We start from the raw sequence: 26,998 nt of genomic DNA, 5'->3' as shown, positions 1-26,998 counted from the left end.
GATGTGTATGTGCAGTCATACTTGTATGGTGATGCAAGAAAGGGAATTTAGTAAGTAACTAGCGCTTATTTTTTTTAAAAAAAATTCTTTCTTTTCCTTGCTTAAGAAGCATGCCGTTGGAGAGAGACGAAGGAAAGCCTTTAGGAGTTGTGGTAATTGTGTATATAGTTTATGATATCTAGTCATTATGCGTACGAGCCGTTGTCGACTCGGTTGCCTAAATGATTTAACCTTAAACCAACACTACAATGGTGACGAGGCTGTTCGTCAAGGAGAATATCAGAAAAGTAGTATGTGAGAAGCTACATACACAAAAATGTTTGACCAAAGGCACCGAAACGAATCATCGTGGCAAAAGGAAACACGTCAGTTGGGTGGAAAAAGAAGTAGTAACTCAAGCAGGAACTGTTTCATACACAATTCTGAGTCGCTTCGTTTGTCTTCTATGTACTTTGAGCATCTGCGTGCTGTCTAAGGATATCTTGGGTTTCAAACACATCGCCCCCTCTTCCCCTTTGCCTCCACTCACATATTTACTTAAGTTTCTTTATGCAAACGAAGGTTAAGAATTATAAGAAAAAAATCAAAAAAGTAAAGAGTGCTGAAGATGCTCTATGTGACAAACACGGCATGTAAAGACCCTCTATTTGAAGAAATAGCAAAAAAACCACCCGGGAACCGGCCCTAGCAGCAGGAGCAAAAAAAGGGGGGAGTGTAGTATGGAGATCACCAGACCCTTTTTTGGTTTACAAGAAGGGTAATACTACGCCCTTTCTTATTGGGCTCCCCCTGCCATCTACGGTGCTGCCTTCAGCACTGTACCCGGAATCGCGATCGACGTCGTCATTGTCAAAGTCGATGTCGAAGTCAGGTTCTTTCTCCTCGTCCTCTTCACCTTCCTCTTCGTCACCGTCCCATGCTTTTTGCGTCGCGCCACGCGAGTTCCAGCGCAGGGTGCGGCTGATGCTGTCGAACCACTCGGTGGGTTGCGAGAGCACGGTGGGGAAGGGGTACTGAGAGGCTGCGATGGTGACGTGGTCGCCCTGGCGAAGCTCAACACGGCCCTTGCCGTCAAAGGCACAGTAAGCAGTGGCGCGCGACTTGAGAGGTACTGCGATCCTGAGAAGCATGCTGTCGTTGAGAAGCATGGGGCGGAAAGACAGAGTGTGAGGGCAGATAGGGGTCAGGAGAATGGCAGGGATGTCGGGGTGGACAAGGGAGCCGCCTGCTGAGAGCGAATATGCGGTGGAACCAGTGGGCGTGGAGAAGATGCAACCATCTGCTTGGACGACAGTGAGCAGGTTGTTGTCACCGTACAGCTCCAAGTTAGAGACGTAGGGCGATGGGCCGCGGTCGATGACAAGCTCGTTGAGGACCTCGAACTGCTCGGCTTCGATGTGTTGAGGCGATCCTTGGGCAGCATTCTTCTGGTAACGGTATACGGTACAAGTGAAGCGCATGCGTAGGTTTACGCGCATGCCTGTTTCGCACATGATCTTGTCTAGCGCAGAGCGGTACTGTGCAAACTCAAAGTTGGTAAGGAAACCAAGACTGCCGAGCGAGAATGACAGGATCGGGGGCACAATGCGCTGGAAGAGCCACGAAGTGAAAAGAACAGTGCCGTCTCCACCGAGCGTAAGCACAAGGTCGAAGATCTCCGGGGTTTCCCAGCAGAGATCTGGAGTCCACCAGCGAAGCATATTCTCGAAGCGGGCGTCCTTTGCCAACAAGGAGGGGGCATCGAAGCGCTTTGATTTGCGCAACTTGTGGTCAACGTAGACATTAACGCCCACATCCGATCCGTAGCGGGAGGTAGTCATGAGCCACTCGGCCAGTTCGCGCGTAAGATATACGAGGTTGTTGTCGCGGGCCTTGGTGACGATCATAACATTGCGTACTGTCATCTTGATGGGACGGCGCTGGAGCTGCTTGGAGACCTCGCGGACACTGCATGCGGTCTGCATGAGCCTGGAGTGCGATATTGTCTCGTCTTCGGACATCTCCTCGAGTACCTTACCCAGATTGACTGCCTTGTCAAACTTCTTGTGGAAGAAGCAAGGCGATGCAAGCGCTGCCATCTTACTGGCAGACATGTCTCCTCCGTTCAGCTCGAGTTCGGAGATGGCCTTGGCAAGCTGGGCTTGGGTGATGCTCTTTGAGCGAGCGCTCTTGCGCGCGTCGCCAGCACCGTCCGTCGTGGCTGGATCCATGGGTTCGGCCAGAAGTGGGGGTCGGGATTGGAGTGCTTTGAGAATAGTCTGTCGGGGAATGGCCGAGTCAATGGAACAGGCGTTCTTGCGATGTTTTCGGATGCGGTTCTCGCCAAAGGAAGGTAAGCGCGGCAAGATGGAGAGGTTTTCGATGGAGGAAGAGGTGCTGATGGCAGTCGAAGATCGGTTTCGAGTATACTCGTCTGATGTCAGACTGGTTGGTGGTTGTGTTACAGCGGAGGGGCCGCCGATCTCAGCGGTTGTGACGGATGCATTATACGGTGCGTCCAACGGGCAGTGGACACTGGTTTGCGGAGGTTGGGGCGATTCTGGGCGTTTGAGATTATTTAATGGTGCGTCGGCATCGACGGGTTTAAGGTCGGAGGAATTCAAGTTGGTCCGTGGCGACAGGAGGGGGTGCACCCTCGCCGGGCTGTACGGCTCCCCATTTTTGGAAGTGGCCGATAGCATTGTCGCTCAACTAAGTAGGGTGCCTTGTTTTTGCTGAACCGGCGCCAGTGGAACTTGTCTAACCGCCTCCGTGTCCTCAAATGGCCGGTCGCAGAACTCGGCAAATGAGATGTTAAATTCGGCGTGTGATTTCGGCTGCCGCGGGAATGTATATATACAACGAAGGAGAAACGTAGCCAGACGGTTCGGTCGAGGGAAATGGAAGCCTGTGGGCGAATGCAAAATAGAACGAACAAAAGGAGACAGTCAAGTGTGCTACTGCATGGGCGTGAATCGTCGTGGTCCTGGCGGCTTGGTCGCAAGAGAGGGAGATGTTGACAACGGTGAAGGAAGAGTCCGGCTCGACCAATAAAAGTAAGAAGCGAAAAAGAAGAAGAGGGAAAAAGACGAGGGCACGCGACGAGACGAGAAGCCGCGTGGCAGAAGAGCGAGCGCGCAATACAGAAAAGAAGCCGTAGTGCAGGTCGAGGCAGCTGTTAGGCACGATGCAAGACGTTCTATATTGGTTTGACGTCTGCACAACATCGCTGCCATCGCCATTCTGAAGCAAAGCCACACGACGGTCCCACGCGCCAGCCTCAAACAAAGTTACCGTCACTATGTTGCGGCTAACCCGCCGGGTCGTTGTGACACTTCGCACGTCACACAACTCGTGGGGCCCCTTCGGACTTTCTACCAAACATAGAACAAGACCACATTCCAACCACGGCTTTGACACACAACCCTTTGTGCCTCAGGCGGCCAAGAATCAGCTGTGAGCCTGTCTCATTAGGCACGCTCCACTAGACGGCCATGCCTCTCGACTGTCAACAATCCTTCGAGAGCACCGAGAAGAGTTATTCGGTGAGTGAGGCCTCGCCTAAGTACATGGTTGTCCCGGTTATCGGCTCATAGCGACACCCTCCGGGTTTGATCCACACTTCACCGCCAGGCCTCGGGTCAATCCCGTCGTATTGTTCAGAACAAACGCTTGCAGGCAAACATGCCAGGTTGCGCTGCCGCACAATAAAGGAGTTTCTCCATGGACGCAGTGTCCACATGTAGACTAGCTTGCTCCTATCTATAATGGGCCGCCTTGATGCAGATCGACTTCTGGTACAGGGACAGTTTGGGCCAGACTGCTCACTCCTTACTAGAGCCCGAGTTTCGCAACAACTTGATCAAGCGGGAGAATACGGCATGAACCTGCTTGTCGTCAAGACCGACGGCCCACACACTTCATACACCTCGCATGGCCAGTCGTGGTACATATCGCGTATAGTAGAGAGCACAATGGGCTCATGTTTGCAGTCCGCGGTGTTGCAGCGCCCGTCCGCGGCACTTTGCCTCCAACTGCCGACTATCTACCTGACGCTGCGTGCTGAAACACGTGCATCTTACTGGCTGAACGTCCATGTGAGTGCGCGCACCTTTCATGTCCTGTCATTTTTCCCCAGCGCTTCTGGGGAGAGAAGATCAGATTACCACTGCATACTGGCAGATGACAGCAGCCGTTTGAAGCGCTTGTGATACATATAGTCAATATATTTCCTGACGGTACATCCCTTATGTGTCAGATGGGGTTGGCAAGCGAACCATGGTCATAGGGTCAAATTCAGGAGATAACAAGAGAGATCAAAGTATGGCGCTGTCGCTAGGTATTGTGTATTTTGGCCTCTTCATCAGCCTCGATGGTGGTTCTAGAAAGTCTAGCCTGTGCGCAGTGCGAAATAATTGCTGAAATTCCGAAGACTTTTTTGTGTACAGATGTGCATGACCTTGCAGTCTTCTTATAGCCATTGACATGTCGTGGTATCTAGTGAAGTCGTAACTAAAGGAAAAGTTGCAGGTAAGGCGTCTATCGGAGAGCCTTGCGAGCAAAAGTAGGCAGAACAAAGGCCGCCTCGTGAATCTCCTTGCTGTAGTACCTGCACAGCGATTCCTCCTCTTCAGCAGACCAGCTGCGGAGAGGCTTCTTGAGGTTGAGGTTGGCGTCCTTGCTGCACACCATGAAGCCAATCTGGCCGGATGGGTAGGTGGGGATGGTAGTGTACGCATACTCGACGTTGGGGAAGACTTCCTTGCAAGCCTTCTTGAGGTTGACGATAAGGGGCATGTGGAGCCATTGGTTCTCAGCTGCATGGTAACAACATTAGCCGCTGGCCGTAAAAAAACCACCTATTCGGCACATCGAAGCCGCTGAAAAAAGGTAGGCATAAATTAAGGGGTTGAGAGAGGGCTTACAACCTTGAGTGGTAATGACACCGCCTTCGCGGAGCGCTCCGTTGAGGAGTTCAAAGTATGCCTTCTGGAATAGAGCCTCAGCGGGACCCTCTGGGTCACTGGAGTCGGTGATGATGACGTCGAATTCGCCCTTCTTGTCCTCGAGGAACTTGAAGCCGTCGCCAACGATGGTGGTGGTCTTGGGGTGCTCGAAACCGACGGACATGCCGGGCAGGTACTGCTTGGAGAGACGGATGACAGCTTCGTCAATGTCGCAGAGGACAGCCTCCTTGACGCAGTCGTGCTTGACAACCTCGCGGAGCACACCACCGTCACCACCGCCAATAACCAAGACCTTTTCGGGGTTGGGGTGGGAGTTCATGGCGAGGTGGGTGATCATCTCCTGGTAGCTATGGTGCCATCAGCAAATGTGTATGCATGCCATTGTATACAATGCAACATACGAGAATTCATCGCGCTCGGTGCACTGGATGACGTTGTCGAGGACGAGGACGGTACCGTAGTCGGTCGATTCGAAAATGAGGACGTCCTGGTACTGGCTCTTCTCGTGGTGAAGAACTTCCTTGACCTGGAGCGTCATGGCCTGACCAGGCCACATGCCGGAAATCTCACGGAACCAGCCATCTAGGGTTGCGAGTTAGCCACTGCTTCTCTATACTAACGCGCGCAGCAAGCAGCTGGTTTCTATCGCGCAAAAAAAAAAGTGTGACGTCTTACCCTTGATGGTGGGGTGCTCGATGGAAGGCATTTTGCTAAGAAGAGTTCGCGTAGAGGCGAGACGGGCGTGTATGCGAAGTGTGATGGGCCTGGAGTAGCGAATGCGGGAAGAGATGGAGGATTGACAGAGCCCCCAACGGATATATATGGGGAGCTTCAGTTTGGCCGAGTTTTGAGTTTTCCCAGTGTTTGCGTTGGTTGGGCACAATTTTCTAGATCAATGCACGTCACTGGTTGCGGGCGGAATTGCCCCGCCATCCCCCACCTTCCTACTGGGTAGGCCCAGCCGCCCTACACAGTACTTCCCTGGTCATATTTTTCCATGTACGTTTGCTTGATCTCAAGCGATCGACTGTGCGTCACAATGTAGTTTGCGAGTGTGTTTATGGGCAGGCAGCAATGTTGCGGACCATCGGGTTGATCACGGAGCCGACATGATGTAGAGGGCGCCGCAAGCGCGAACGCCTGATAACTAGGGTGGTGTAGACAGTTGCACTCGACAGACACATAAAGAGAGAGATACTGGGCATTGAACAGCATACATCAATTTCGCTATCGTTTGCGCAAACAAATTATCCAGATAACAAATGTCCGAGCAAGCCCCAGACAGAAACGCTACTCAGGAGGAGCGCAGGGCGGCCGAGCAGATTATTGTAACCAAAGCTTATGTCGATAATCCCGAACTACTACCGTGGTATACGAAAGATATAGAAGAGCCCAAACCTGCCGTCAGGGACTTGTTTGAGAGCTACAGCAAGGTACCCTCGACTGATGTCGTAACGCACATCAAGCATGTCAGGGATGAGGCTTTCAAGATAGTAAGCCGGCCTTACTACGTATAGTATGTAGTAGCCTCACTAATTGTCATGTAGTTTCCTTACCCATGTTTGGGTAATTGGGGCTTCCTCAACTTCTCAATCGGAGTAGGGCCGGCTTACCAGGAAGTCGTCAGGCGTCTCAAGGATGGAGAGCAATTCCTCGACCTCGGATGCTGCATGGGTCAGGACATCCGCAAGCTGGTTCATGACGGCGTCCCGTCAACAAACACATATGCGTCGGATATCAAGAAGAACTTTTGGGACCTAGGCTATGACATGTTCCTCGACAAGTCGACTTTAAAGACACAGTTTCTTGAAGCCGACATCTTTGACGCCGACTCCCAATTGAAGCAGCTGGATGGAAAGATTGACATCATCAACGCGGCTGCTCTATTCCATCTTTTCGACTGGGATGAACAGTTCAAGGCAGCAAAACGTATTGTTCAGCTCTTGAAGCCAGTGCCCAACGCTCTGATCGTTGGGCGGCAAGGAGGTCAGCCCAAAGCGGGCGCCTTCTCACATATCATCATGGATCAGGCTGCTTTCTGGCACAACCCCGAGTCATGGAGGGATATGTGGAAAAAAGTTGGTGAGGAGACTGGGACTGAATGGAAAGTCGATGCTGTACTTGGTGAAGAAGATTTGTCAAAGAGGATGAAGACCAGGCTTGTGCCTCCTGGGACAAGATACATGACATTTACCATTCGAAGAGTCTAAGATAGCCATGTAGCTGAAAAAATGGTTTTACGATATCAATCCCAATCAGCATGCCATGTTACCCGCAAATTGGGCAAAAATAACAACAGCAAAAAGTTGCGAAGCAAAAACATACAACAGCGGTCTTTGGCGTCTTAGCTCGTCGACCCTTGTGCTGGCAATACTTTCCATTGCGACTCGGTAGATTCTTGCTTAGACCTTTAAACGTCTTTTTAAACTCTACGAAGATGTTGAGTTTGTCCTCGCGATCGAAGTTGATGTCTCGTCGATGTTTGTCGGGTAATTGGTATGCGGCATCAGCCCAGAGATCGTTACTGGAGTGGTATTCATATGTTTAACAGATACATCATGAAGTAAGGCTGGATAAAACTGCTCCGCGCGCTGTCTAGGGAAAGCCAGTACTTCCATCATTCAACCATTCCAGGAGACTATGGTTCTATATCAGTACGAAAAGCGGGTTGCCTTCTCATGAAAAGAAGTATTGTCAACGCCCATTGAGGGTCATGGCAACATAACACCATCCCAAGGTTTTCAAAGAACAGCTCAAAATCAGCCGGCACTACGACTTTGAACGAAGCGACGTGATGAGGAGGGAATATACGACATGCCACCAGGCTGAGAAGCTCACATCTTGTAGGGTGCAGTTACGCGGCCCTGCAGCAGCTAATCACAATCTGTTAACTGCAATCCATCGGATATCAGGATCGGAAACATTGCAGCTGACTATCATTCTGTCTTTAATTTTCAATTTCAAGTGAAAGTGTTCGTTGGAGACAACGAAAGAACCAGTCCACGCAAAGCTTTGACTAACGCCACACTTCCCTTCACCTCATTCTAGTTTACAAATTCCACACTCCAAAAATCGAATAAAACGACAACAAAAAACAAACAAAAGAAAAGAGGTAATGAGAAACCCGGAGAAGGAGAATAATCTCCTTAGCTTTCAAAGGGCACATTTCCCTCGCTAGCTATTCATAATTTTGTTGCCCGGATTTTGCTTTGGCCCAAACAGACTCTGCTCCCTCGTGCCCAACGGCCGCTGTCTCGCTGCCTTGCTGATATTAAAGATGTGCCCATCCTCTGACGAAACATTTGGACGACGCGCTATACTGGGACGATCCAAGTCCTCCACGACCAGGCTGTCCTGACCCTCTGGTTCAGCTTGCCCAATGACCGAGTCACGACGTAGTGACTGGGTGGGCGCCACGTCGTCTTTGGGACCGTAATTCATATTGTTGTTCTTACGCACAGCAGGCTGGCCCTCACGCCCGTATATGCGCTTATTGAGCATGACATTTTTCATGTCTTTTTCCGCTGTTGTGCTCACCGTCTTCAGAACGTCCTTTTGCCACTTGTCATTTTCCCGCTCCTCTCCGATCTTCATGCCGTGTTGGATGAGCGCTTCGTTCTCATTGGCGCGCTTCTGTTCTTTGAATTTCTTGTCTTCATATTTCAGAGCAAGTTGCCCTACAAATTGGACGACCGGACCAACGATTGGAAGGTATTTCACTGCTTCTAGACTTCCCTTTGCCAGCGTGCGAAGGACTGAGCGTTTGGCGCCACCATTTTGTTTAATGTGCCACTCGATCACAATCACCCTGCCCAAAGTGTCGAGCACAACTTGATGATAATTTGAGTTTATGTCTGTAAGTTTGAACGGACAGAGATGCTCATAATCGTTCTCGAAATTTGTAGTATTGTCGCATGCACCCGTAACAGCCTCGACTAAGAGGTACTCGGTATCCATTTTGACATGAGAGTGATTTTTACATGCATCTTCGTGGATCGTCAAGACGAAGAAGGATTTCCGGGCTTCGTGTAAATGCTCTACACCGGTTGCTGAAAGACTGAAAAGAGATTTCGACAAGGGAACCCAATAGGATACGCCAGTCTCACCAGCCATCTTCACATATCCCTGTGACTCAAGGTAGTCTGCTACTGACACAGTATCTTTGGTGACAGGCTGATAGCTGTCATCATGAAGAACAGGTAACGGTTTCAGTCTGGTCTTGCACTTTTGCAGACCTTCTTCGATCTTTTGCACCGCCTTTTCAGTGTATGCGAAGGCGGACGATTGGTCTAAGATTGAATATTCGTCGATTTTTCCTGGGAGCAAGGTGTCGCTAAAGTCAGCGCGCAAATAAAGTGCGCGTTCTTCGCCCTCTAAAATTTCCCAAGGCTCCGTTCTTTTACTGTCTGAATATGTCGACACGTCCATCTTGCGAACTTCTTCGATGTCTAGTATTTTATCAAGAGGAACTCCAAAAAGTTGCAAGTTTGACTACGCCAGGGCACTGGGTTCCGAAAGTATTGATCTTCCATGACTTCATTTGTGAACCAGAATTGTGTGTGAGACACATTGCCCAGGGACTGGTTCGTGGAGATGATGTCATGTTTGATTTTCTTGATGAACTCCTTCTCGCGCGGATACACAATATAGAGAGTGTTTTTTGTGTGCTTCCGTATGAGTTAGTCTGCAGCACAATACCATGTGACCGTTTGACGTCCTCTTTGCTCCCCTCGAATTGACTCATCATCGAAGCCCGTGGCGAGATTTGGAAGACAGGATACGCATTGCATTCTTTTTTCTGAATTTGGCGGACGTCATAAGAGAATTCCTCCACGGCCAATGGAATGCCACTTTCTTAGCTTTGGCTAAGATCGAAGGTTTCGACACGAGTCTTCGATCCTCTCAATCCAACATTGAACCGTGACTTCACAAGACTAGCCGGGATTCCGTATGTCTCTCCGTTCCCGATATTGAGCAATTGGCGTTCGACCTGCTCGACCATCTCAAATCCAGCAAACTGACTCTTATAGTGATCGTAGCAGCCATTGCGGTAAGTGTATTTGCAAAGTCGTGAGTTTCCCAAGATTTCATCCTTGATTTCTGTTGTGGTAACTACTTGCACGGGAAAAGGTAATTTGGTGGTCCATGGTCGTCCTGCTGCAATATCCTCGAGATAAAACTCAGTCGATGGTCGATAAGCGACAGACGTCGAATGACCTAAGCCATTACTGTAAGATTCCAGAAGGAAGGGCTTGATCTTCCCCACCAGACTGATGTATCTGATCTCACTTAGGCTCGAGGATGCAGAGGTATCTGGCCAGCAAAGGCTTGCTGTGCCACGACCCTCAATGTCGAGCATGAACACTGAGTTTAGTTCCGTAATAGCGGGTAGCATTGGAATATAAATTGCGTCACCCCAAGAATTGCCCGCGAGATTGTAGAAGAGCATTGCCCCTCCTGCGGGGAGGATGTAGAGAAGGTCTGTGGTCCCCGTTCCATCCACATCAATCAATCTCAAGCGATCGTGGTCAAAGTCTCCGTATTGCGAGAAACTTGGAGAGTTACCCATTACAACAGCACCATCAAAGGCGCCATGGTCTTTGTTCTGCCAGTATATGAATTGCACATTGCTGATCTCAATCAGATCTGACAGGCCATCACCTGTAAAGTCTGGAATGTATGTCCGTGCTTCCAAAGAAAATGCTACCTGAGCTTTAGTGGCTGGTCTGAGTTTGATGTCGACGATGACGATGTGTAGCCTTTCTTCCCTAGATTTTGTTTCCACATGAGCTCATTTGAGTCTCTCAGCTCCACGAGCATGTCTGCAATACCTACTGAATGTGGGAAGCGGACCATCTGTCAGGCGAAGATTAGTTTTGAGAAGAATGAAGATGGTTCTAGTCGCATATCTTCTTTCTTAGGCACACTAATCTGCAGGCCTAGTGTGAAGAAGGCAGAGTCATTGTGCCTCGTTGCCCATTTCTCCAAAACAGTTTTGATTTTACTTAATTTGTCTGCATTGTCTTCATGTAATGCGCCGCATTGATCAATGGTGATCTCTGCTCCGTCTGGTCCAAGAGGACAAGTGGTATATTCCGGTCGTGGACTTGCCCATGCAAGGCCCGTGATCGGTCAGAAATGTCCGTATAGAAATTTATTTTGCTTATGCATACTGTCGATTGAGGCAAACAATCTATTGATTGAATATTCTCCTGCCTCCATCTTGACGTCCTTTTCTTTGTTTGGCGCATTAGGTGCGAGGGGCCGCTGAAAATCAAAGTCCTTGAGCAATTCATTTGCAGCGTTTTTGTTCACAATCGTCTTGTTCACAATCGTCTTGTTCACAATCGTCTTGTTCATGACTGTCATTTTGGCAAGATTTGCCAGTACGCCAACCTTCCATCCTTTAAGGTCAACGCCTTCATCGAACTCATCGATCTGCAAGAGGGATCGTCTGCCCTTTTGGGCATGCAATGAGCCTACGCTCAAGAACAAATCCATCACGTTTGTCGGCAAGGATGCAAAAGTACTGGGTAGTATCAAAATCTCTGCGTGCGCTGGTACAACCGTCAAGGAAGGTGATAAGGTCGGTGTATGGCAGGTGTTGAACTGGAACGATCTAGCCATTGATAGCAAAGGTATGGGGGGATGGGTCTTGTCGGCGGACGCTAAAACGTGCGATGGTAAGGAGCCGGGAGCTGTGTACATGTTGTTGCAGTATACGTTGTGAAGTTAGTTTAGATTCATCTCGAAGCTTGGGATTTGAGCAAGATGATAGAAAATCTAAGATTTTTTGTTCAAAAAGAGGCCAGCGGTTTAGTATGATCCTGATACTGTCCCGCTTGATCTAAATCCCAGACTAAGGACTCACAAACCAACCGTGTATGTAGGTGTGTTGAGTATTTGGGAACCAAGACCAAACATACTACATGACTCGCACGTACCTTCTCATGGCCAGACACTTGTGTTTTCAATTGCAGTACAAAGCCTGTACATGCATGCCATTTTCCGTAGTTTTCTATACATACCACTCCTGATATCCCTTTTTCATCAGTGCTCGACTTCTGCTTGGCAGTTTGTCCCGTCACTCATGATAAGATATCCTGTTACATTCTGATCATCTATAAACGTGTGTTCGTTTTTCCTTTACGAGTCGAAATCTGTTAGCTTTCACTGGCCGACTAATTCTATCTTTACTTTTACTTTATGATTTAAACCGCAAGTCTTGCTAAAGCACTTGACTAGACTGAGATGGAATAAGCTTCTACTTTCCGAGTCTTATACATGGAAAAATTAATAACTATGGATATGAGATCGGTTACCAACATTATTAAAACAGCTCCAAAAGAAAGTAGAACATCCGAAAAAGTTGCGGACGATCAGAGTCTCAGAGAAGTCATACTTCTTTAGTTCCGTAAAGTCAGGGTGCGTTGGCTGGGCCAGCCAATGAGCGGCTTGTATGGTCCGAGCAATCAGCCCAAACTCAATCTGGCTTCAACACCACGATTGCATCTTCAATCGCGGGTCCATTGCTACAGCGTATCTCTACACCCCGAAACCATGGACCCCTATTCCCCAGAAGGAGGTGGGTGTTATCCTGCGCCTCGTACCATATAATCATGCAACCCCGCTAACGCACCCCAGAGCTCATCAACATCCACTCGGCCTTCCACGCCGGGGCATACCAACAAGTTCTCGACTTCGACACCTCGTCCTTTTCGGCCTCCAATGCACTTCCCGTCCGTGTCCTAAAGCTTCGCAGCCAAATTGCTCTCGGCCAGGCAGAATCCGTCTCTAGCGAGCTCGCATCCGAGAAAACACCCGATCTCGTCGCAGTAAAGTTGCTGGCAGACTACGAACAAGGCAAAGATGTTCTCAGCCAGGCAAAGAAGTTGGCGGAGCAGAGTGGACAAGAGAATCTGGCTGTGCAGCTTTGCGTGGGCATAATCCTGGAGAGGGCAGGAGAGACGGAGGCTGCGCTGGAACTCTTGAGCAAGCACCAAGGCAGCTTGGATGCGTACGGCAGCCCGAATACGCCAAATCTGGCACGAAATGGAAGCACAATGGCTGACGTCTGAACAGGGTAGCGCTAATTGTCCAAATCCACCTCCAGCAGAACCGCACTGATCTTGCCGCCAAGGAAGCACAGCGCGCACGGAAATGGGCACAGGATAGCCTGCTCGTCAACATTGCTGAGAGCTGGGTTGGCATGCGCGAGGTTCGTAACCCACTCGTTCCCATGCCCGCCATGTAACCAATCGCTGTTGGAAAAGACACTAACATTAGTTTAGGGCGGCGAGAAATACCAGTCGGCATTCTACGTCTTCGAAGAACTAGCTACAACCGCGCAATCGACGTCTCCTCACTCTCTCGTCGCGCAAGCAGTGTCAGAACTACATCTCGGTCGCCTGCCCGAAGCCGAAGCCGCTTTACAACAAGCCATCTCTATCGACGGTACCTCTGCCGACACAATTGCCAACCTTATTGTCCTCAACACACTACTAGGCAAGAAGGATGAAACAGAAAAGATGAAGACACAACTTGAATCCGTAGCCCCACAACACCGAGCCATAGCAGACTGGGCTAGTAAGAAGGATGAATTTTCCAAGGCGGCGGCCAAGTACACTCCGCAGTTTGAACCTGTTTCGTAGGAGCGGGATAGAAGAGAAGAAACGAGAGCTATAGCTTACGATTGATTGATGAACAACGTGTATGGAGATATCCAATAGATGATAGCTGGCAATGTAAACTAGTAAACATTGGCCGGGTTACTACGAATGAAAAACATATCTAGTGTATGGATAGGCATGTATGTTGGGATACAGGGTTGTGGAGCCAGTGACATACATTGTCAGCAAGAGGTACCCTGTGGCGTAGACTTCGTGCCCTCTACAAGCTCAACACTACCTTGTCATCTTTGATTACACCGACATGACAAACCTGCAAGCACGCTGCCTTGGTATGGCAAAAAGCATTCGGAAATGCAATTTCTCTCATCACCTTTTTCTTTTTCCAGAGTTTTCCCCATCCCCATTCCCCGCCCTCCCCCGGCAACCTGTCTTTCCGGACGCCACAAAAGCACACAAGCCCGCACCGCATGCTACCGCATCCGAACTAGAGACCCTGGGCGCCACCTTGCCCCGTTGGACCCCAGCGGCACAGACTGGGGCGGGAATTGCACAGCTCCCAAGTTGGGGGCGGTCAGTTGGCGTGACGCCGGATGATGTGCGTCTTTTGCTGTCATTTGGAGGGGCGGGCGGGTGACAGTAGCAGCAGCAGCAGCAGCGGTGGCGGCGCTTCTTCACGGGAAAGATGGAAAGGGTGGGTAAAGTGTGTATGCGTATGTATGGGTGTTTGATAACAGGGAGTCCAAGCGCACCAGGATATATCTGATCGACGCGCCACACGGGTTTAAGCGATAGATCGTATCCAGTGCACCGGATTCTGTCAGGCGTGGAAGGGAGGGGGGAAAGGGGGAAGGGTGGATTTTTTGCACGTGGGAAGGAGAGGGAGAGAGATGGTCTGTGTGGTGGTAAGTAGCTGAGACTTGCATGCAGAAAGCACTTTTTGCTACCAGCGCCGTTGCAACGAGAGAGAAAGAAAGAAAAGAAAAGGAAGTGGAATTTCCTCACAACATTCTCGATTGCTGCACTCGGAGAGAGAGGCAAACAGGGAAATTCGTATCTGTGGATGATAAAATGACTCAGGACATCGCGCATGTTGCAGCATCTGACACGTCTCGTGCCGCGACGGCGTTGCTACTTCCTGCAACGACAACTGTTGTGCCGCCGCCCGGGACTTGATACATCCGAGCGCCAATGTACCCCATTTCGACCGCAACGATCACTCTTTGGAAACGAGCGCTAGCCTCGGGGCCTTATCCAGCCAATACCATACCTGTTGCCGTGGGATTGGGGCCGTGGTCTTAATACGCTTTGGGAACACGTCCCGGCGAGAAGGAGGTTTTGGAAAGGAAAAAGAGAGAAAGCGACCCGCATGGCTTGGTGTCGGCCTTTTTAGGAGGAGGGCTTTTCTTGCGTAGCGTTAACTTGCTGCCCGGGGGCATGATGCTAAGGGATCTCTTGTTATTTGTTTTCTCCTCTTTTCCTTCTTTCTCTCTAACGTTGCCCACACCGTCGGATTCTTAGTTTGAAGCCCGGTTTCTTCAAGAGTGAAATGGGAGTTTTGTCTAATTCATTTCGGGAACATAGGTTGCTTTGCTATTTGACCAGAGATACGCATCACCTTGCTGCCTTAACGCCGAAATCTCCGCTTCGCGCGCTTGCCGTACCGCCAGGCTATTGGATAGGCTAAGGGAGCGACTTTGTCATGTCTGGGGAAGAGGCCGAGGTCGGCAACTCGCTCGACGTACCGCTATCACCACATCCTGACAACATGGTCATCGGAGTACCGCCAGTATTTCAAGGGCTCACACGAGAGCTGGGCCAAATTGTCGAGCAGCCACTACTTGGACCCAAGGCCAAGTTTCCACCAGGTAAGCCTCTCTGTAGCCATAGCGCTTGAGACGTGTAATGACCTTCGATCCAGCTACTTTTGGTTTTGCACGTAAGGATGTATCTGGAAGGCGAAAGCCACAGGCCATTGCACATCGAGGATACAAGGCCAAGTTTGCCGAGAATACCTTGGCCGCCTTCAAGGGGGCAGTTGAAGTTGGAGCCGATGGCTTAGAAACCGACTTACACTTGACTAGAGATGGTGTCGTTGTATTGTCCCATGTAAGTTTATAGATTTAGCCATGTTTGATCATGGACTGATACTCGACAGGACAAAGATCTCAAGAGATGCTTTGGCAGGGATGAGAAGATCATAGACTGTGACTATGAGTTTATAAGTAAACTGAGGACATTGAAAGAGCCACACGAGCCAATGCCTCGCCTTTCGGATCTACTCGAGTATCTTGCACAACCCGGGTTGGAGAACATCTGGGTATTACTCGACATTAAGGTTTGCAGTTTGCGCTACTTTGCATAGCCGAGAGCTGACACAGAGCAGTTAGATAACGATGCAGACGATGTAATGCGCCTAATTGGTGACACAATCCGGAGCGTGCCACCCTTGCCATCGCGACCATGGCAGAGCCGCATCGTTCTCGGATGCTGGGCAGCAAAGTATCTTCCGCTGTGTTCACGATACCTTCCCGGCTTCTCAGTCTCCCACATTGGCTTCTCAACGCTTATTGCGTCGTATTTCTTCACAGTGCCGAACGTCTCTTTCAACATGGCGCAGGCTGTCCTCATGACGCCGTGGGGCAGGCTGTTCATACGAAAAGCACAAAGTGACGGCCGACCGGTGTATGCGTGGACGGTGAACGAGGAGAGCCGGATGCGATGGGACATCCGACATGGACTGGACGGTGTGGTGACAGACGACCCGAAGTTGTTTGTACAAGTCCGGGATTCATGGCATGAGGGTGTCAAGGACGGCGTGTCGGTGATAACATGGCTAGATGTGCTACGGATCAATTTCTTTTGTCTGATTTATACCCTCTGGTTCCAGTTGAGGTTTGGATTCCAAGAGAAGTCCCTGGTCAAGATGAAGGAGGAAGAAGAGCAATGAAGATGATGAGTCATCATGTAGAAATAAAAATGTGCTGCAATTAATATGGTTATCATTTCTTGTGGGTCTAAGGTTGCAGTGGTGATAGTGAAGCGAGTGATACTATGCTCCATGTACTCTGGAGCCATGACGGCAGGGTCCAACCAAACATTTACTAGCGACCCGACGCGTGGACCCCGCCGAGGGCGCGTTTGCAAGCCACGACACTGTTGACCAACACAACCATGCCTAGGTACGCCTGCAGACGCACCAGAAGAAACTGCGCAAGCTGTGGCTGACTTGGACCAGGGAAATCATAACATTACAGGCTGGCCAGTGCGGCAACAGCGTCGGGCAGCAGTTCTGGCAGCAGCTCTGCCAGGAACACGGCATCAATAAAGACGGAAATCTCGAGGACTTTGCGACAGAGGGTGGCGACCGCAAAGACGTCTTCTTCTACCAATCAGACGATACGCGTTACATTCCACGCGCCATCTTGCTAGATCTCGAGCCCAGAGTGCTGCATTCCATTCAGGCGAGTCCATACAAGAACATCTACAACCCCGAGAACTTTTATATCCACAAAGATGGCACTGGCGCGGGAAACAACTGGGGCATGGGATACAGCATGGGCGAGCAGGTACACGAGGATATTTTGGATATGATTGATCGCGAGGCCGACGGCTCAGACTCGCTCGAGGGCTTCATGATGCTGCATTCAATCGCCGGTGGAACTGGCTCTGGTCTCGGATCATACATGCTCGAACGACTGAATGACCGGTTCCCCAAGAAGCTCATACAAACGTACAGTGTCTTTCCCAACACTCAAGATGGGGATATTGTGGTGCAGCCATACAACAGCTTGTTGAGTATGAGGCGCCTGACGCAGAACGCAGACTCGGTGGTAAGTGCAGATTGAGCAGCCAGCAACCAGGGCGCACCAGTATGCTAACTGCACAGGTTGTCCTCGACAATGGAGCCCTTACCAGGATTGCCGCCGACCGGTTACACGTCATGAACCCTTCGTTTGAACAAACAAACCAGCTCGTGTCCACGGTCATGTCTGCCAGTACAACAACCCTTCGCTACCCTGGATACATGCACAACGACCTGGTCGGCATTGTCGCATCGCTCATCCCCACCCCCCGCTGCCACTTTTTGATGACGTCTTACACGCCCTTTTCGGGCGAAAACGTTGAGCAGGCGAAGACCGTTCGTAAGACGACTGTCTTGGACGTCATGAGGCGCCTGCTACAACCCAAGAACCGCATGGTGTCGACCAACCCCACCAAGAAGAGCTGCTACATGTCCATCCTGAACATTATCCAAGGCGAAGCCGACCCCTCAGATGTATGTTTGTCGATGACTGTTATTTGCTTCCTGGCAGAGTAAAATCCCACTAACAGCAAAAACAAGGTACACAAATCCCTGATGCGTATCCGCGAACGCCGCCTGGCAACATTTATCCCATGGGGCCCAGCATCCATCCAAGTGGCACTGACCAAAAAATCACCCTACGTAACGTCTTCACACCGCGTCTCGGGCCTCATGCTCGCAAACCACACAGGCATCGCGACACTGTTCAAGCGCATCGTAGCCCAGTACTCGACGCTCCGCAAGCGCAACGCCTTCCTCGAAAGCTACAAGCGCGAAGTGCCTTTTAAAGATGGCCTGGGCGAATTCGACGAGGCAAAGGAGGTGGTGCAGGGTCTGATTGCAGAGTACGAAGAGGCTGAGGATGCGGATTACCTGACCAAGGAGACTGCGCCGACGGACGAGGCAGAGGACAAGAGAGCGGGCTAGCAGTCGGCTTGCGAGTGCGATGGGAATTTAGGGCGTCGGCGTCATTTGTTGGGTGGACATGTATACTGTATAGAGTTGGAGTCTCTTTTTTTTCCTCTCTTCTTCTTCTTCGGTTACCCCTCTTGCTTTGGAAAAGGGGGGGGAGTTTCAACAGCGGCAGGGCGTTGGCGGGAAATGCAAATCAAGGAGGAGGAAGGGGGTTTGGAATCGATTCCCATTCTCCATTCACATGTACACCTTTTTCTTTTCCTTGTTCGAAACAGCATTTTCTGGAGCGTCAAAATGTTTGTCGTTTTACAGAATGATTTTTTGTGTGAATGAGACAGAGAGAGCACATGTGTTTTCAATTGTTGTACATGATGATTTTTTTTTTTTGCTTTACTGCCCTTGCTTCCACGGCATCCTCTCCACTACCCTCACCCATCTTCGTCGTCTCCACTCGCCCTTTCGACTCGGCTTACTTTCTTCCCATGTCCGCCTCAGGACCTCTTTTTCTTGCTCTGTAAAGTCGATGCTTCCCCCCTTTGACCCCTCCCTCTTCTTCATCTTCAGCCGTGCAGACCCAGCTCTATCTTCCTCTGTCTCGAGGAGCTCGTAGTGCAGATCCGTGACCCAGCGCTCGCCTTCGATTTCAACTTCTACACCTGTAACACAGCGGTCTTCAACCCATTCGCGTGAGAGTAGGTCAAGCGACCATTTCTTGTCGCTCCAGCGCCAGCCCCGGGGCGGTAAGACGTCTTCGAAAAAGGGGGTGCCTCGGGGTCTGTCGCCGCTTATTCTCGATGGCGACAATGGTGCATATGGCGAGGGTGAGAAGATGAAGCTTTCATATTCGCCATGCTCATCGTGTAGCGCGCGATGCTGTAGCTCGAAGATCTCCACCTCGCGCGTCTCGTGTGAGGTTTCGAGCTCAATATCTGCGTGGGAAATGGAGAGGAGGAAGGAGCGACTTTCGTTTTCCACTTCAGCTACGAATTTTTCTGTTTCGGGGGTTGCGAGCAGGTCTTGGACGGTTGGGTGGCCGAGGGCTGTGACTGCGTATCCGAGCACAAGGAAGATGGCGCGCCAGGGAAGGAGGTGCGCGCTGATGAACAAGAGAACCGAGACGACGAGTAGGATAAGGTAGATCATGGAAGAAAGGTTTTCGTTGCTAAAGTTGGTAAGTGGGGTCAAGAAACTCAATACTGCGTCGTGTACGTTGCTGAAGTCGTCCATGCAATTCTGCAAGTCACGCAAATTGCGGAAGAAGTCCTTGCTGAACTCTGGTGCAGGCTTGATGGTCGTGGCATCCGCGAGGGGCGGCCCCCCCAGGCTCCCCCTCCACAGGTCGCCGTCTACGTCCATGGCGTTGCTCGTAGGCTCGGGATGTCGAGTAAGATAGGCAGGGACCATGATGAAGAACATGCCGCATGCCAGCGGGAGGACAGGCAGTAGATAGGGATTTACGCATACGAAGGTCCAGACGAAGAGGAAGGATAGCGTCTGCGTGGGCTTTGCCCAGGTAAAGAGACGTATCGCTCGGTTTTGGGCAATGAAGGCTACGCCAATGCGTGAGTTGAAGCGGCGGAAGTTGGACGACATGGTGGGGATGCTGAAGCTGGGCCGGGCGACATAGGATCGGGACCGGCGATCTTTGACCTGGGGCGTGTTTTTGGGTGCGGTCGATTGCGAATCCGAGGGCGGGCTGTGGGAGAGATCTTCGGACGGGAGCACCTGTGAGAGCAGTCTGGACGGGTCAGGGTCAGTCTTGTTGTCGGGATGCGCCTGATGCCGACGCTGTCTGCAGTCGAGGGTACGTACAGGTTCATCATCTTGTCACCCATCCTGCTCGTCGAGTCGCGGGCCATGTTGTCGCCCAGGGACTCGAGCTTGTTCATGAGCTTGCTGGCAGAGAGTCGGCGCGACGGGTGCTTGTCGGTCGTGGGGGTGCTGCTGCTGGACGCATGCTGGACTTGGACGACGGGGATGGGTGCGTCGCGGTTCGCAAGAGACTCTGCGTTTGCATGCGCCATGCTGGGCGGTTGAGATGGTGCGGACGGTGCTGGGTGCTGGGTGTGGGCACTGCCTGGCGTGCTGGGCAGGAGCGAGGCGTGTCACATGTGACAGGGCCGGGGCGCAAGTGCTGGTGTTTGCTCGGGACTGTGGATGCTCTGTAGTGACACCGAGGCCATCAGGGTGCCGTCATTCTCCCCGCGCTCGTCGACTGGGCGCCCGTCTCCAGGCTATGGTGGTGGTAGTCGTCGTCGGCGTCGTCGTCGGCGTCGGTGTTGGCGGGTGTGCACAGCGGCTCCCAAGGGCGTGGAGCGGGGAGCGTGTGGGGGGTGTGGTGTTTGGTCGCACTGCAGTGGGAGATGACGCACATGGCATGTGAGGCGTGGGTGGTGGCGGTGTTGTGGCTGGGCGTGTGCCGTGTCAGCTTTACTCGTTCCGGACGCTTCCCCACACCCATGGGCCCCGTGCACGTTGGCCGTCGCCATGGCTGCCCGCCAGGGATACACAACGCTGCGGAGCCTCGAGGGGAACCTTGCGGCTCATAAAAGGGCCTGGCACCTCGCACCGCAGTCGGGCGCCTGATTCAGACGACAGGCCAGCAGCCGTGGGCATGTAGAGCCGAGGGGGGCTGGCTGGGCGAGCAGGACACGTCCCGTCAAGTAAGAGACGTCTACAAGTGTACGTACGAAGATAGACATGCACACAAATGTACCATGCACCATGTACCATGCAGCGAGTGCGCATGTATGTGTGTGTGCGTGTGTGCGCACATGGGACACGCCCAGCTCGGCCTGCCGTTGGCCGGAGCGCTGGTTTCCTGGGAGAGGGGCGTTGTTTTGGTCATGGGCGTGTGCCACTCGCTGCTCGTCCCGCCATAGACAGGCCGACAGGGGCCTCGTCAACCCTTGGGCCTAGTGTGGCTTTTGTGGGCTGCCGACCCTCTTTGTGACTTTGACGACTGTCAACCATCGCTGCTGCGACGACCTTTTTCCTTGCCCTCTCTGCAGCGCGCCCTCTCTGCTGCGCCCAAGCCCATTGCTCCCCCGAGCCCTCGCACGCCCGCCCCCGTCCCTCATCACCGGCCCGTCCATCATCCTCACCGCTGCAGCCGGTCTCTTAGACATGTCGGCATAGTCGACCTGGGTGCCCAAGCTCGACGCTTGGAGACGACTTCGGCGCATTTCCAGGACGGGGCCTCGTCTTTGAATTTCTTTTTTTTTGAACCCATCCCAGATCCAGCAGCTCCCATACTGCTCGAGCTCCCACCATCGGGCTGCGGGTGCGGACCATGTCGATGCAGCCGCGAACCACGACTAGAACCATGGCCTCCGCCTCCGCCGACGTGCCCGAACGCTCAGGGTCCACCGTGTCGGATGACTCTAGTGGCTCGTCAGGTAAGAAAAAGCATAGCCAGACTCAGCGCCAGCTGTGTCCGTCGATGATGCTAACACCTATCGCCCCTCCCCCCAGAAGACCGCGTACGCAAGTTCCAAAAGACGGGCGAGCAGGGCAGCCGACTGCGCAAGACGAGCGCCTCCAATGCACTCGGCTCCTCCTCCTCACGTCCTCTCCCCAATCCCAACATGACCACCGCTGCCGGGCGCGGGCGGGCTAGAGTGCCGCTGGGCCCCCGCGAGCGTCCTCAGGACTTCTCCAAACAAAGGTAGGCACTCGACGCACGGTTGGCATGCCATCCACCGCCTTGCCATAGTAGTCGTATCTTGCATCTGTGTACCCGGCTAGCTAACGCGTGAATCGATGCAGGATGACGAGCGCTGCTACTACCACCTCTACCACCTCTGCTGCTGCTGCTTCTTCTGCCCAAGCACGCTCCTCCTCCTTCGTGCCCTCCCTTGGCTGCGAGCCTACCACGCGCGGTCCCCCCTCGAACCCACGCTTCAGCTTCTCCAAGCAGCTGCAGCCCGACTCTGCAAAAGACGAGGCCCGCGATGGCCCCGTTTCCTACGACTTTCTGCCCTCGGTCAACTTTGACGATTTTGCAAATAGCTTATCCTACGAGCCTACGCTGAGCGACTTCCCTGCCCCGGGCTCCTTCACGGCCGCCGGCGGACCTGCTGACAACTCCGCTTCCACCTCTCACCACCACAATAACAATAACAACAACACCCCTAGCAACAACACCAATAATACAAACACCATCCCCACATTCACTGGCATCCCCACCGAAACACGCCCTGCACGCAGCAGCTCCTTTGCCCGCCGCTTCAGCCAATCTGCAGCCAGAAAAGTCAGCGCTGGCATGTCTGCCTCTAGCTCCAACACGCCCGCAGTGCCCCATCCCCCTAGCAACATGACGATTCGCACACGCCGTCAGAGCCAGTTCTCTTCACAAGCGCCACCCAACCCGGCTGCACGGCCACCGCGAAAGAGTGTTGGCCCTGGAATGATGCCAACGAGCAGCTTCGACCGCGATGACCTGGCCGGTATGCCAACCCTGAATAACATGACTTCTGGAGTACCAAAGCTTGCAAGCAACACGCGGAACGCAAAAGCAAAGTCTCTGCAGCCTCCTTCAAGACAGCAGTCGGGCCATCTAACGGTGTCGTCCATGACTCCAGACCCAAGCTCCATGTCTCAAGTTACCACTCGCTCACCAGGTAGAAGTGCTGCTGCGCAACGGTCTCATACACCTTCCTCGTCTGCCAACAAGCGACAATCCACCGCACCCCACATATCTGGTCTGGGAGCCAGGACTATCAGCCCCACTGATGCCCGGAGGCTTCGACGCCTATCTATAAATCCCAACCAGCCTCCAGGAGGACCGGTTGGACCCCCTACCCCCCAGGGAGACGCAACATTTGACGAGCGTGCTTTTAGTCAGTCTCCAGCCATGAGGCTGGGAGGCAGCATGACACCTTCGTCGGCGCGCGCAACACCTGAGCAAAAGCGCAAGTCTTATGCCTCTGGCGTTTCGCTCTCGTCTAATTCAAGCTTGAATTCGCTCAAGGTCGGCCCTCCTTCGTCAATACCTCTGCGCTCTAATCCTGCTCCGTCCAGTCTCCGCCTGCCTACAGCAAAGCCGCGAAACCAACAAAATACAGGTGGTGGAGAGCAAGAAGAGGTTCCTCCTGTGCCAGCCATCCCGAAAGCTTTTGAGTCACCCAAGGATCCCGAACAAAGCACCTTTGGCTTTGCAGCACAGCCATCAAAGTCGGGTGCGCCTCAATCAGTGTCTCATGAATCTGTGTCAACACCAGAGGCGCAGTCAACTAGTTCTGGCCAGAACGACGCGCTAGAGTCGCCCTTCTTAAAGTCAAGTGCAGGGTCTCTCAGGCACAGGAGAGGATTGACCGTTGGGAATACCCCAGAACCTGACAAAGCGGCCACGGTACAGCAGTCCAGCAAGAAGAATCTGCAGCCAATTAGGCTTCCACCCCTCAACTTGCTACCCCTCGGCACCCCGTTCAACAATCGTATGTCGTCCCTCCCTACATCCGCAGATGATACGGATCCGGGCAATGTCACGCCGCCGCCAAAGCGTCAAGTCACCAAAACACCTAGTACGCCCATGACAGCATCCAAGGCCAGTTTCTTCTCGAGGCACAACTATCAAGATGAATACCACAAACACCTGCGCAGCAGTAGCTCTGCATTCAACTTGCGCGCCACCGAGTCACCACTTGACTCACAAGCAAATATTAACATGATGCCTGTTCCGACCCGGAATCCAACAAGACAAGCCTCTACCACTCCGTTTTCATCCAACCCGTTGCCAAAGGGAAGTGGTGAATTCACTCATTTGCAGCCACGTAAAAGTGGTGAATACAAGTCCCCAGTCAAAGATGTCGAGATGCAGAGCATGGTTGCAGGTCCACGACCTCTCCAGAAGAAAAATACCTCAGAGTCAGTGCAGACGTCTACGTCCACAGAGCCTGAAACTCCATCATCTGCTTCTTCTCTGCGGCGCAAATTGAGCTTGAGTGGCTGGAGACGAGCATCGTCCAAAGCCGCAAATCACCCGTCTCAATCCGCGCAACTGCGAAAGCCAGGGCCCAAGACCGAAGACACGAGACAGCAGCCGCAACCGCCGAAACACAGCGGTATGCCTCCACCCAAGATGCCTGCGTCTGCCAACTGGAATGGCGCCGCCCCTCCAAGTCCGTCACCTGCCCACGCTCGCACTCGACCATCTCTTGACTTTGGACGTCGCAAAGCCTCCAATGCAGCCATTGCGAGCGACACTGAGGCTGAGAAGGCCGCCGCTCGCAAGGCTGCGGGTAATGGTGCAAGCCGTGCTGTGTCTGGAAACACCGATCAAGCTGCTGCCCAGCCGACACAGAAGTCTTCATCCATCCTGACTCCAATGCAACGAATGCTGGGCACAAAAAGCTCCTCAAATATGCTCAAAGCGCGTAATCTGGACCCTAACCTTGATCGAGATGACCTGCTGGCCGATGAAGAGATGAAGAAGCTTGCTTCCAAGCGCAAGGACTTTGAGCATGCTGCACGTGACGTGGACGAGCTCCGTAAGCGCGCTACGGCCAAAGAACGTGTCACGCCAGCGGATGCCGTGCGTATGGCCAACTTGAACATTTTCGAAAGAGGCGAGATTATCGACTACAAAGAGGTATATTTCTGTGGCACTAAGAATGCTAAGAAACACGTTGGCGATTTGAATGCCCAAACAGCAAACTTTGGCTATGATGACGACCGTGGCGATTACAACATTGTCCTGGGAGATCATCTGGCTTACCGGTATGAAGTAGTCGATGTTCTGGGTAAGGGCAGTTTCGGCCAGGTTGTGCGTTGTGTAGACCACAAAACGGGAGGTCTAGAGGCCATCAAGATCATTCGTAACAAGAAACGGTTCCACCAACAAGCTTTGGTCGAGGTCAACATTCTTCAAAAGTTACGCGAATGGGTAAGTGAGCACTGCCCGGGCACACTGAATGTCACTAACAATCTTCTAGGATCCTGACAACAAGCACAGCATGATCAACTTTACACAAAGCTTCTACTTCCGCGGCCATCTTTGCATCTCTACAGAACTTCTCGGTATGAACCTGTACGAGTTTATCAAAGCACATGAGTTCAAGGGCTTCTCACTACGCCTGATCCGCCGTTTCTGTAAGCAGATGTTGTCCTCTCTGGTTCTTCTGAAAGCCAAAAAGGTCATCCACTGCGACTTGAAACCTGAGAACATTTTGTTGGCGCACCCCCTGCACTCGGAGATTAAAGTTATCGATTTCGGGTCCAGCTGCTTTGAATCGGAGAAGGTTTACACCTACATCCAGTCTCGCTTCTACCGATCCCCTGAGGTCATTCTGGGCATGAGCTATGGTTTACCCATTGATATGTGGAGCTTGGGCTGCATTCTTGCTGAGCTCTACACGGGCTATCCCATATTCCCAGGAGAGAATGAGCAAGAGCAGCTTGCGTGCATCATGGAAATCTTCGGTCCTCCTGAGAAGCATTTGATCGAGAAGAGCAGCAGGAAGAAGTTATTCTTTGACTCGCTTGGCAAGCCAAGGGTCACGGTATCTTCCAAGGGCCGCAGGCGCAGACCAAGCTCCAAGACCCTGCAGCAAGCCCTCAAGTGTGACGATGAAGCCTTCTTAGATTTCATCTCCAGGTGCTTACGGTGGGATCCTGAGCGACGAATGAAGCCTGATGAAGCATTGCATCATGAGTTCATTACAGGGGTCCGCAAAGCTCCTCAGCAACGTCGAGCTTACAACGCTCCTACGAGCGTCTCCTCTCCAGCCAGGCGCGCGCAAGCCCCGCTAGCGGCCAATGCACGCGCTCGACCACTTCCTGAACCGCCAGCTCCTAGCTTCCGGAACGGAACCGCTGCCAGTGCACAGCGTGATATATCAAACAGCCAGTCTCCAGTGAAAGCATCTGCTCCACAACGACGTCACTCCACTAATCAAGGGCTTGCGCCTGGCGGCTCTGGCACTAAGCGTGCTGCGAATGGAGCTCCACTCAATACCAACACTGCAAGTGGCCTGCCGCGGGCGGCGCAGCGAAGTGTGTCGGGCAAGCCTGATCTCGCCTCGGCGGCGGCAATTGCAAGTCTCGTAAGCAAATCTTATTATCGGCACGGTCTTTACAGCGGCTAACAGTGTTGCAGAAATCGCGTTAATAGCCTAACGAAACTGGGAAATACTCTCCTTATAGATCAATGACCGTCTCGGTGTTCGCAAGGCGCTTCTCCATTGTTTATTTTTTTTTAGGGGTAATCGCCTACTGTTGCTACCAGAAAAAGAGGTTTTTGTGTGACAGTTGTGTGCAGATGTGGTTGCCAACATTCATGTTTTTTCCCATTCAGCGACGTTTATACCCCCCCGAAAAAGTCTCAGCCTTGAGCATGTTTTCACCGGTGTATGATGGGCATTTTGGATAGGGATGGTCACGACAGATCCCTGATATGACGAGCATCTTAAGGCGTTTCACAAGGTAGACGTATTTAGCTAGGAATTCTAATAGTACGGCAATTGGTGGTTGATTACTCGCCAACAGTCAAGATTAGTTAATTTCCTTGTCCTGCAAAGTCATTTGCGCGAGAAGGGACCGGTTCCTTACTCGTGATCATGGTTGTCACGAACAATTAATTTGCGTAAGATTACAATTCATTCAGGGGCTCATTGCTGCCATGGGGGGGGGGGGGGGGGCAACACACATGGATGACAGACTAGGTTGTCGTAGAGACGTAGATCATTTTAGTGATGTCAGCGCGT

At 52.1% G+C, this 26,998-nt stretch overlaps 9 protein-coding genes across 9 annotated transcripts; 4 read left to right on the top strand and 5 right to left on the bottom strand.

The window, feature by feature from the left end:
• Positions 1 to 372: 372 nt before the first annotated feature.
• On the bottom strand, positions 373 to 2,681 carry PSV08DRAFT_206235 (ATP-NAD kinase-like domain-containing protein; the record flags this gene model as incomplete). Its single annotated transcript, XM_014227645.2, has 1 exon — positions 373 to 2,681. One exon carries the CDS (start codon positions 2,679 to 2,681, stop codon positions 747 to 749), a length of 1,935 nt encoding a protein of 644 aa, XP_014083120.1. The 3' UTR covers positions 373 to 746.
• Positions 2,682 to 2,839: 158 nt separating this feature from the next.
• PSV08DRAFT_314914 (uncharacterized protein) lies at positions 2,840 to 3,525 on the bottom strand. The gene has a single exon (XM_066092663.1). It carries the CDS (start codon positions 3,219 to 3,221, stop codon positions 2,937 to 2,939), a length of 285 nt encoding a protein of 94 aa, XP_065948822.1. The 5' UTR covers positions 3,222 to 3,525; the 3' UTR covers positions 2,840 to 2,936.
• A 993-nt stretch (positions 3,526 to 4,518) lies between these two features.
• PSV08DRAFT_372646 (Spermidine/spermine synthase) lies at positions 4,519 to 5,652 on the bottom strand (the record flags this gene model as incomplete). The annotated part of the gene is made up of 4 exons (XM_014227648.1): positions 4,519 to 4,796; positions 4,905 to 5,293; positions 5,348 to 5,528; positions 5,622 to 5,652. The coding sequence occupies 4 exons, from the start codon at positions 5,650 to 5,652 to the stop codon at positions 4,519 to 4,521; spliced, it is 879 nt and encodes a 292-aa protein (XP_014083123.1).
• Positions 5,653 to 6,158: 506 nt separating this feature from the next.
• PSV08DRAFT_314883 (uncharacterized protein) lies at positions 6,159 to 7,230 on the top strand. Its single transcript, XM_014227649.1, has 2 exons — positions 6,159 to 6,439; positions 6,494 to 7,230. The coding sequence occupies exons 1-2, from the start codon at positions 6,209 to 6,211 to the stop codon at positions 7,154 to 7,156; spliced, it is 894 nt and encodes a 297-aa protein (XP_014083124.1). The 5' UTR covers positions 6,159 to 6,208; the 3' UTR covers positions 7,157 to 7,230.
• Positions 7,231 to 8,120: 890 nt separating this feature from the next.
• PSV08DRAFT_183183 (insecticide toxin TcdB middle/N-terminal region-domain-containing protein) lies at positions 8,121 to 11,573 on the bottom strand (the record flags this gene model as incomplete). Its single annotated transcript, XM_014227650.1, has 4 exons — positions 8,121 to 9,394; positions 9,442 to 9,613; positions 9,859 to 10,649; positions 11,120 to 11,573. The coding sequence occupies 4 exons, from the start codon at positions 11,571 to 11,573 to the stop codon at positions 8,121 to 8,123; spliced, it is 2,691 nt and encodes an 896-aa protein (XP_014083125.1).
• An 883-nt stretch (positions 11,574 to 12,456) lies between these two features.
• PSV08DRAFT_403438 (coatomer epsilon subunit-domain-containing protein) lies at positions 12,457 to 13,744 on the top strand. Its single transcript, XM_014227651.2, has 4 exons — positions 12,457 to 12,531; positions 12,591 to 12,963; positions 13,029 to 13,164; positions 13,238 to 13,744. Exons 1-4 carry the CDS (start codon positions 12,507 to 12,509, stop codon positions 13,595 to 13,597), a joined length of 894 nt encoding a protein of 297 aa, XP_014083126.1. The 5' UTR covers positions 12,457 to 12,506; the 3' UTR covers positions 13,598 to 13,744.
• Positions 13,745 to 15,315: 1,571 nt separating this feature from the next.
• Positions 15,316 to 18,668, top strand: PSV08DRAFT_411052 (Tubulin/FtsZ, GTPase domain-containing protein). Its single transcript, XM_066093876.1, has 7 exons — positions 15,316 to 15,441; positions 15,495 to 15,682; positions 15,732 to 15,911; positions 15,960 to 16,369; positions 16,812 to 17,406; positions 17,463 to 17,852; positions 17,919 to 18,668. Exons 1-7 carry the CDS (start codon positions 15,342 to 15,344, stop codon positions 18,303 to 18,305), a joined length of 2,250 nt encoding a protein of 749 aa, XP_065948821.1. The 5' UTR covers positions 15,316 to 15,341; the 3' UTR covers positions 18,306 to 18,668.
• On the bottom strand, positions 18,632 to 20,317 carry PSV08DRAFT_206219 (integral peroxisomal membrane peroxin-domain-containing protein; the record flags this gene model as incomplete). Its single annotated transcript, XM_014227653.1, has 2 exons — positions 18,632 to 20,031; positions 20,106 to 20,317. 2 exons carry the CDS (start codon positions 20,315 to 20,317, stop codon positions 18,684 to 18,686), a joined length of 1,560 nt encoding a protein of 519 aa, XP_014083128.1. The 3' UTR covers positions 18,632 to 18,683.
• A 1,218-nt stretch (positions 20,318 to 21,535) lies between these two features.
• On the top strand, positions 21,536 to 26,797 carry PSV08DRAFT_206216 (uncharacterized protein). The gene is made up of 5 exons (XM_014227654.1): positions 21,536 to 21,691; positions 21,768 to 21,960; positions 22,062 to 25,179; positions 25,229 to 26,338; positions 26,392 to 26,797. Exons 1-5 carry the CDS (start codon positions 21,586 to 21,588, stop codon positions 26,401 to 26,403), a joined length of 4,539 nt encoding a protein of 1,512 aa, XP_014083129.1. The 5' UTR covers positions 21,536 to 21,585; the 3' UTR covers positions 26,404 to 26,797.
• The last annotated feature ends 201 nt before the right edge of the window (positions 26,798 to 26,998 follow it).

The sequence above is a fragment of the Bipolaris maydis genome, assembly GCF_028858645.1.
Source record: "Bipolaris maydis strain C4 unplaced genomic scaffold PSV08scaffold_10, whole genome shotgun sequence".
Classification (NCBI taxonomy): Eukaryota; Fungi; Ascomycota; class Dothideomycetes; order Pleosporales; family Pleosporaceae; genus Bipolaris; species Bipolaris maydis.
The sequence above is the reverse complement of the archived record's forward strand: the minus strand, read 5'-3'. Positions and strand labels throughout refer to the sequence as shown.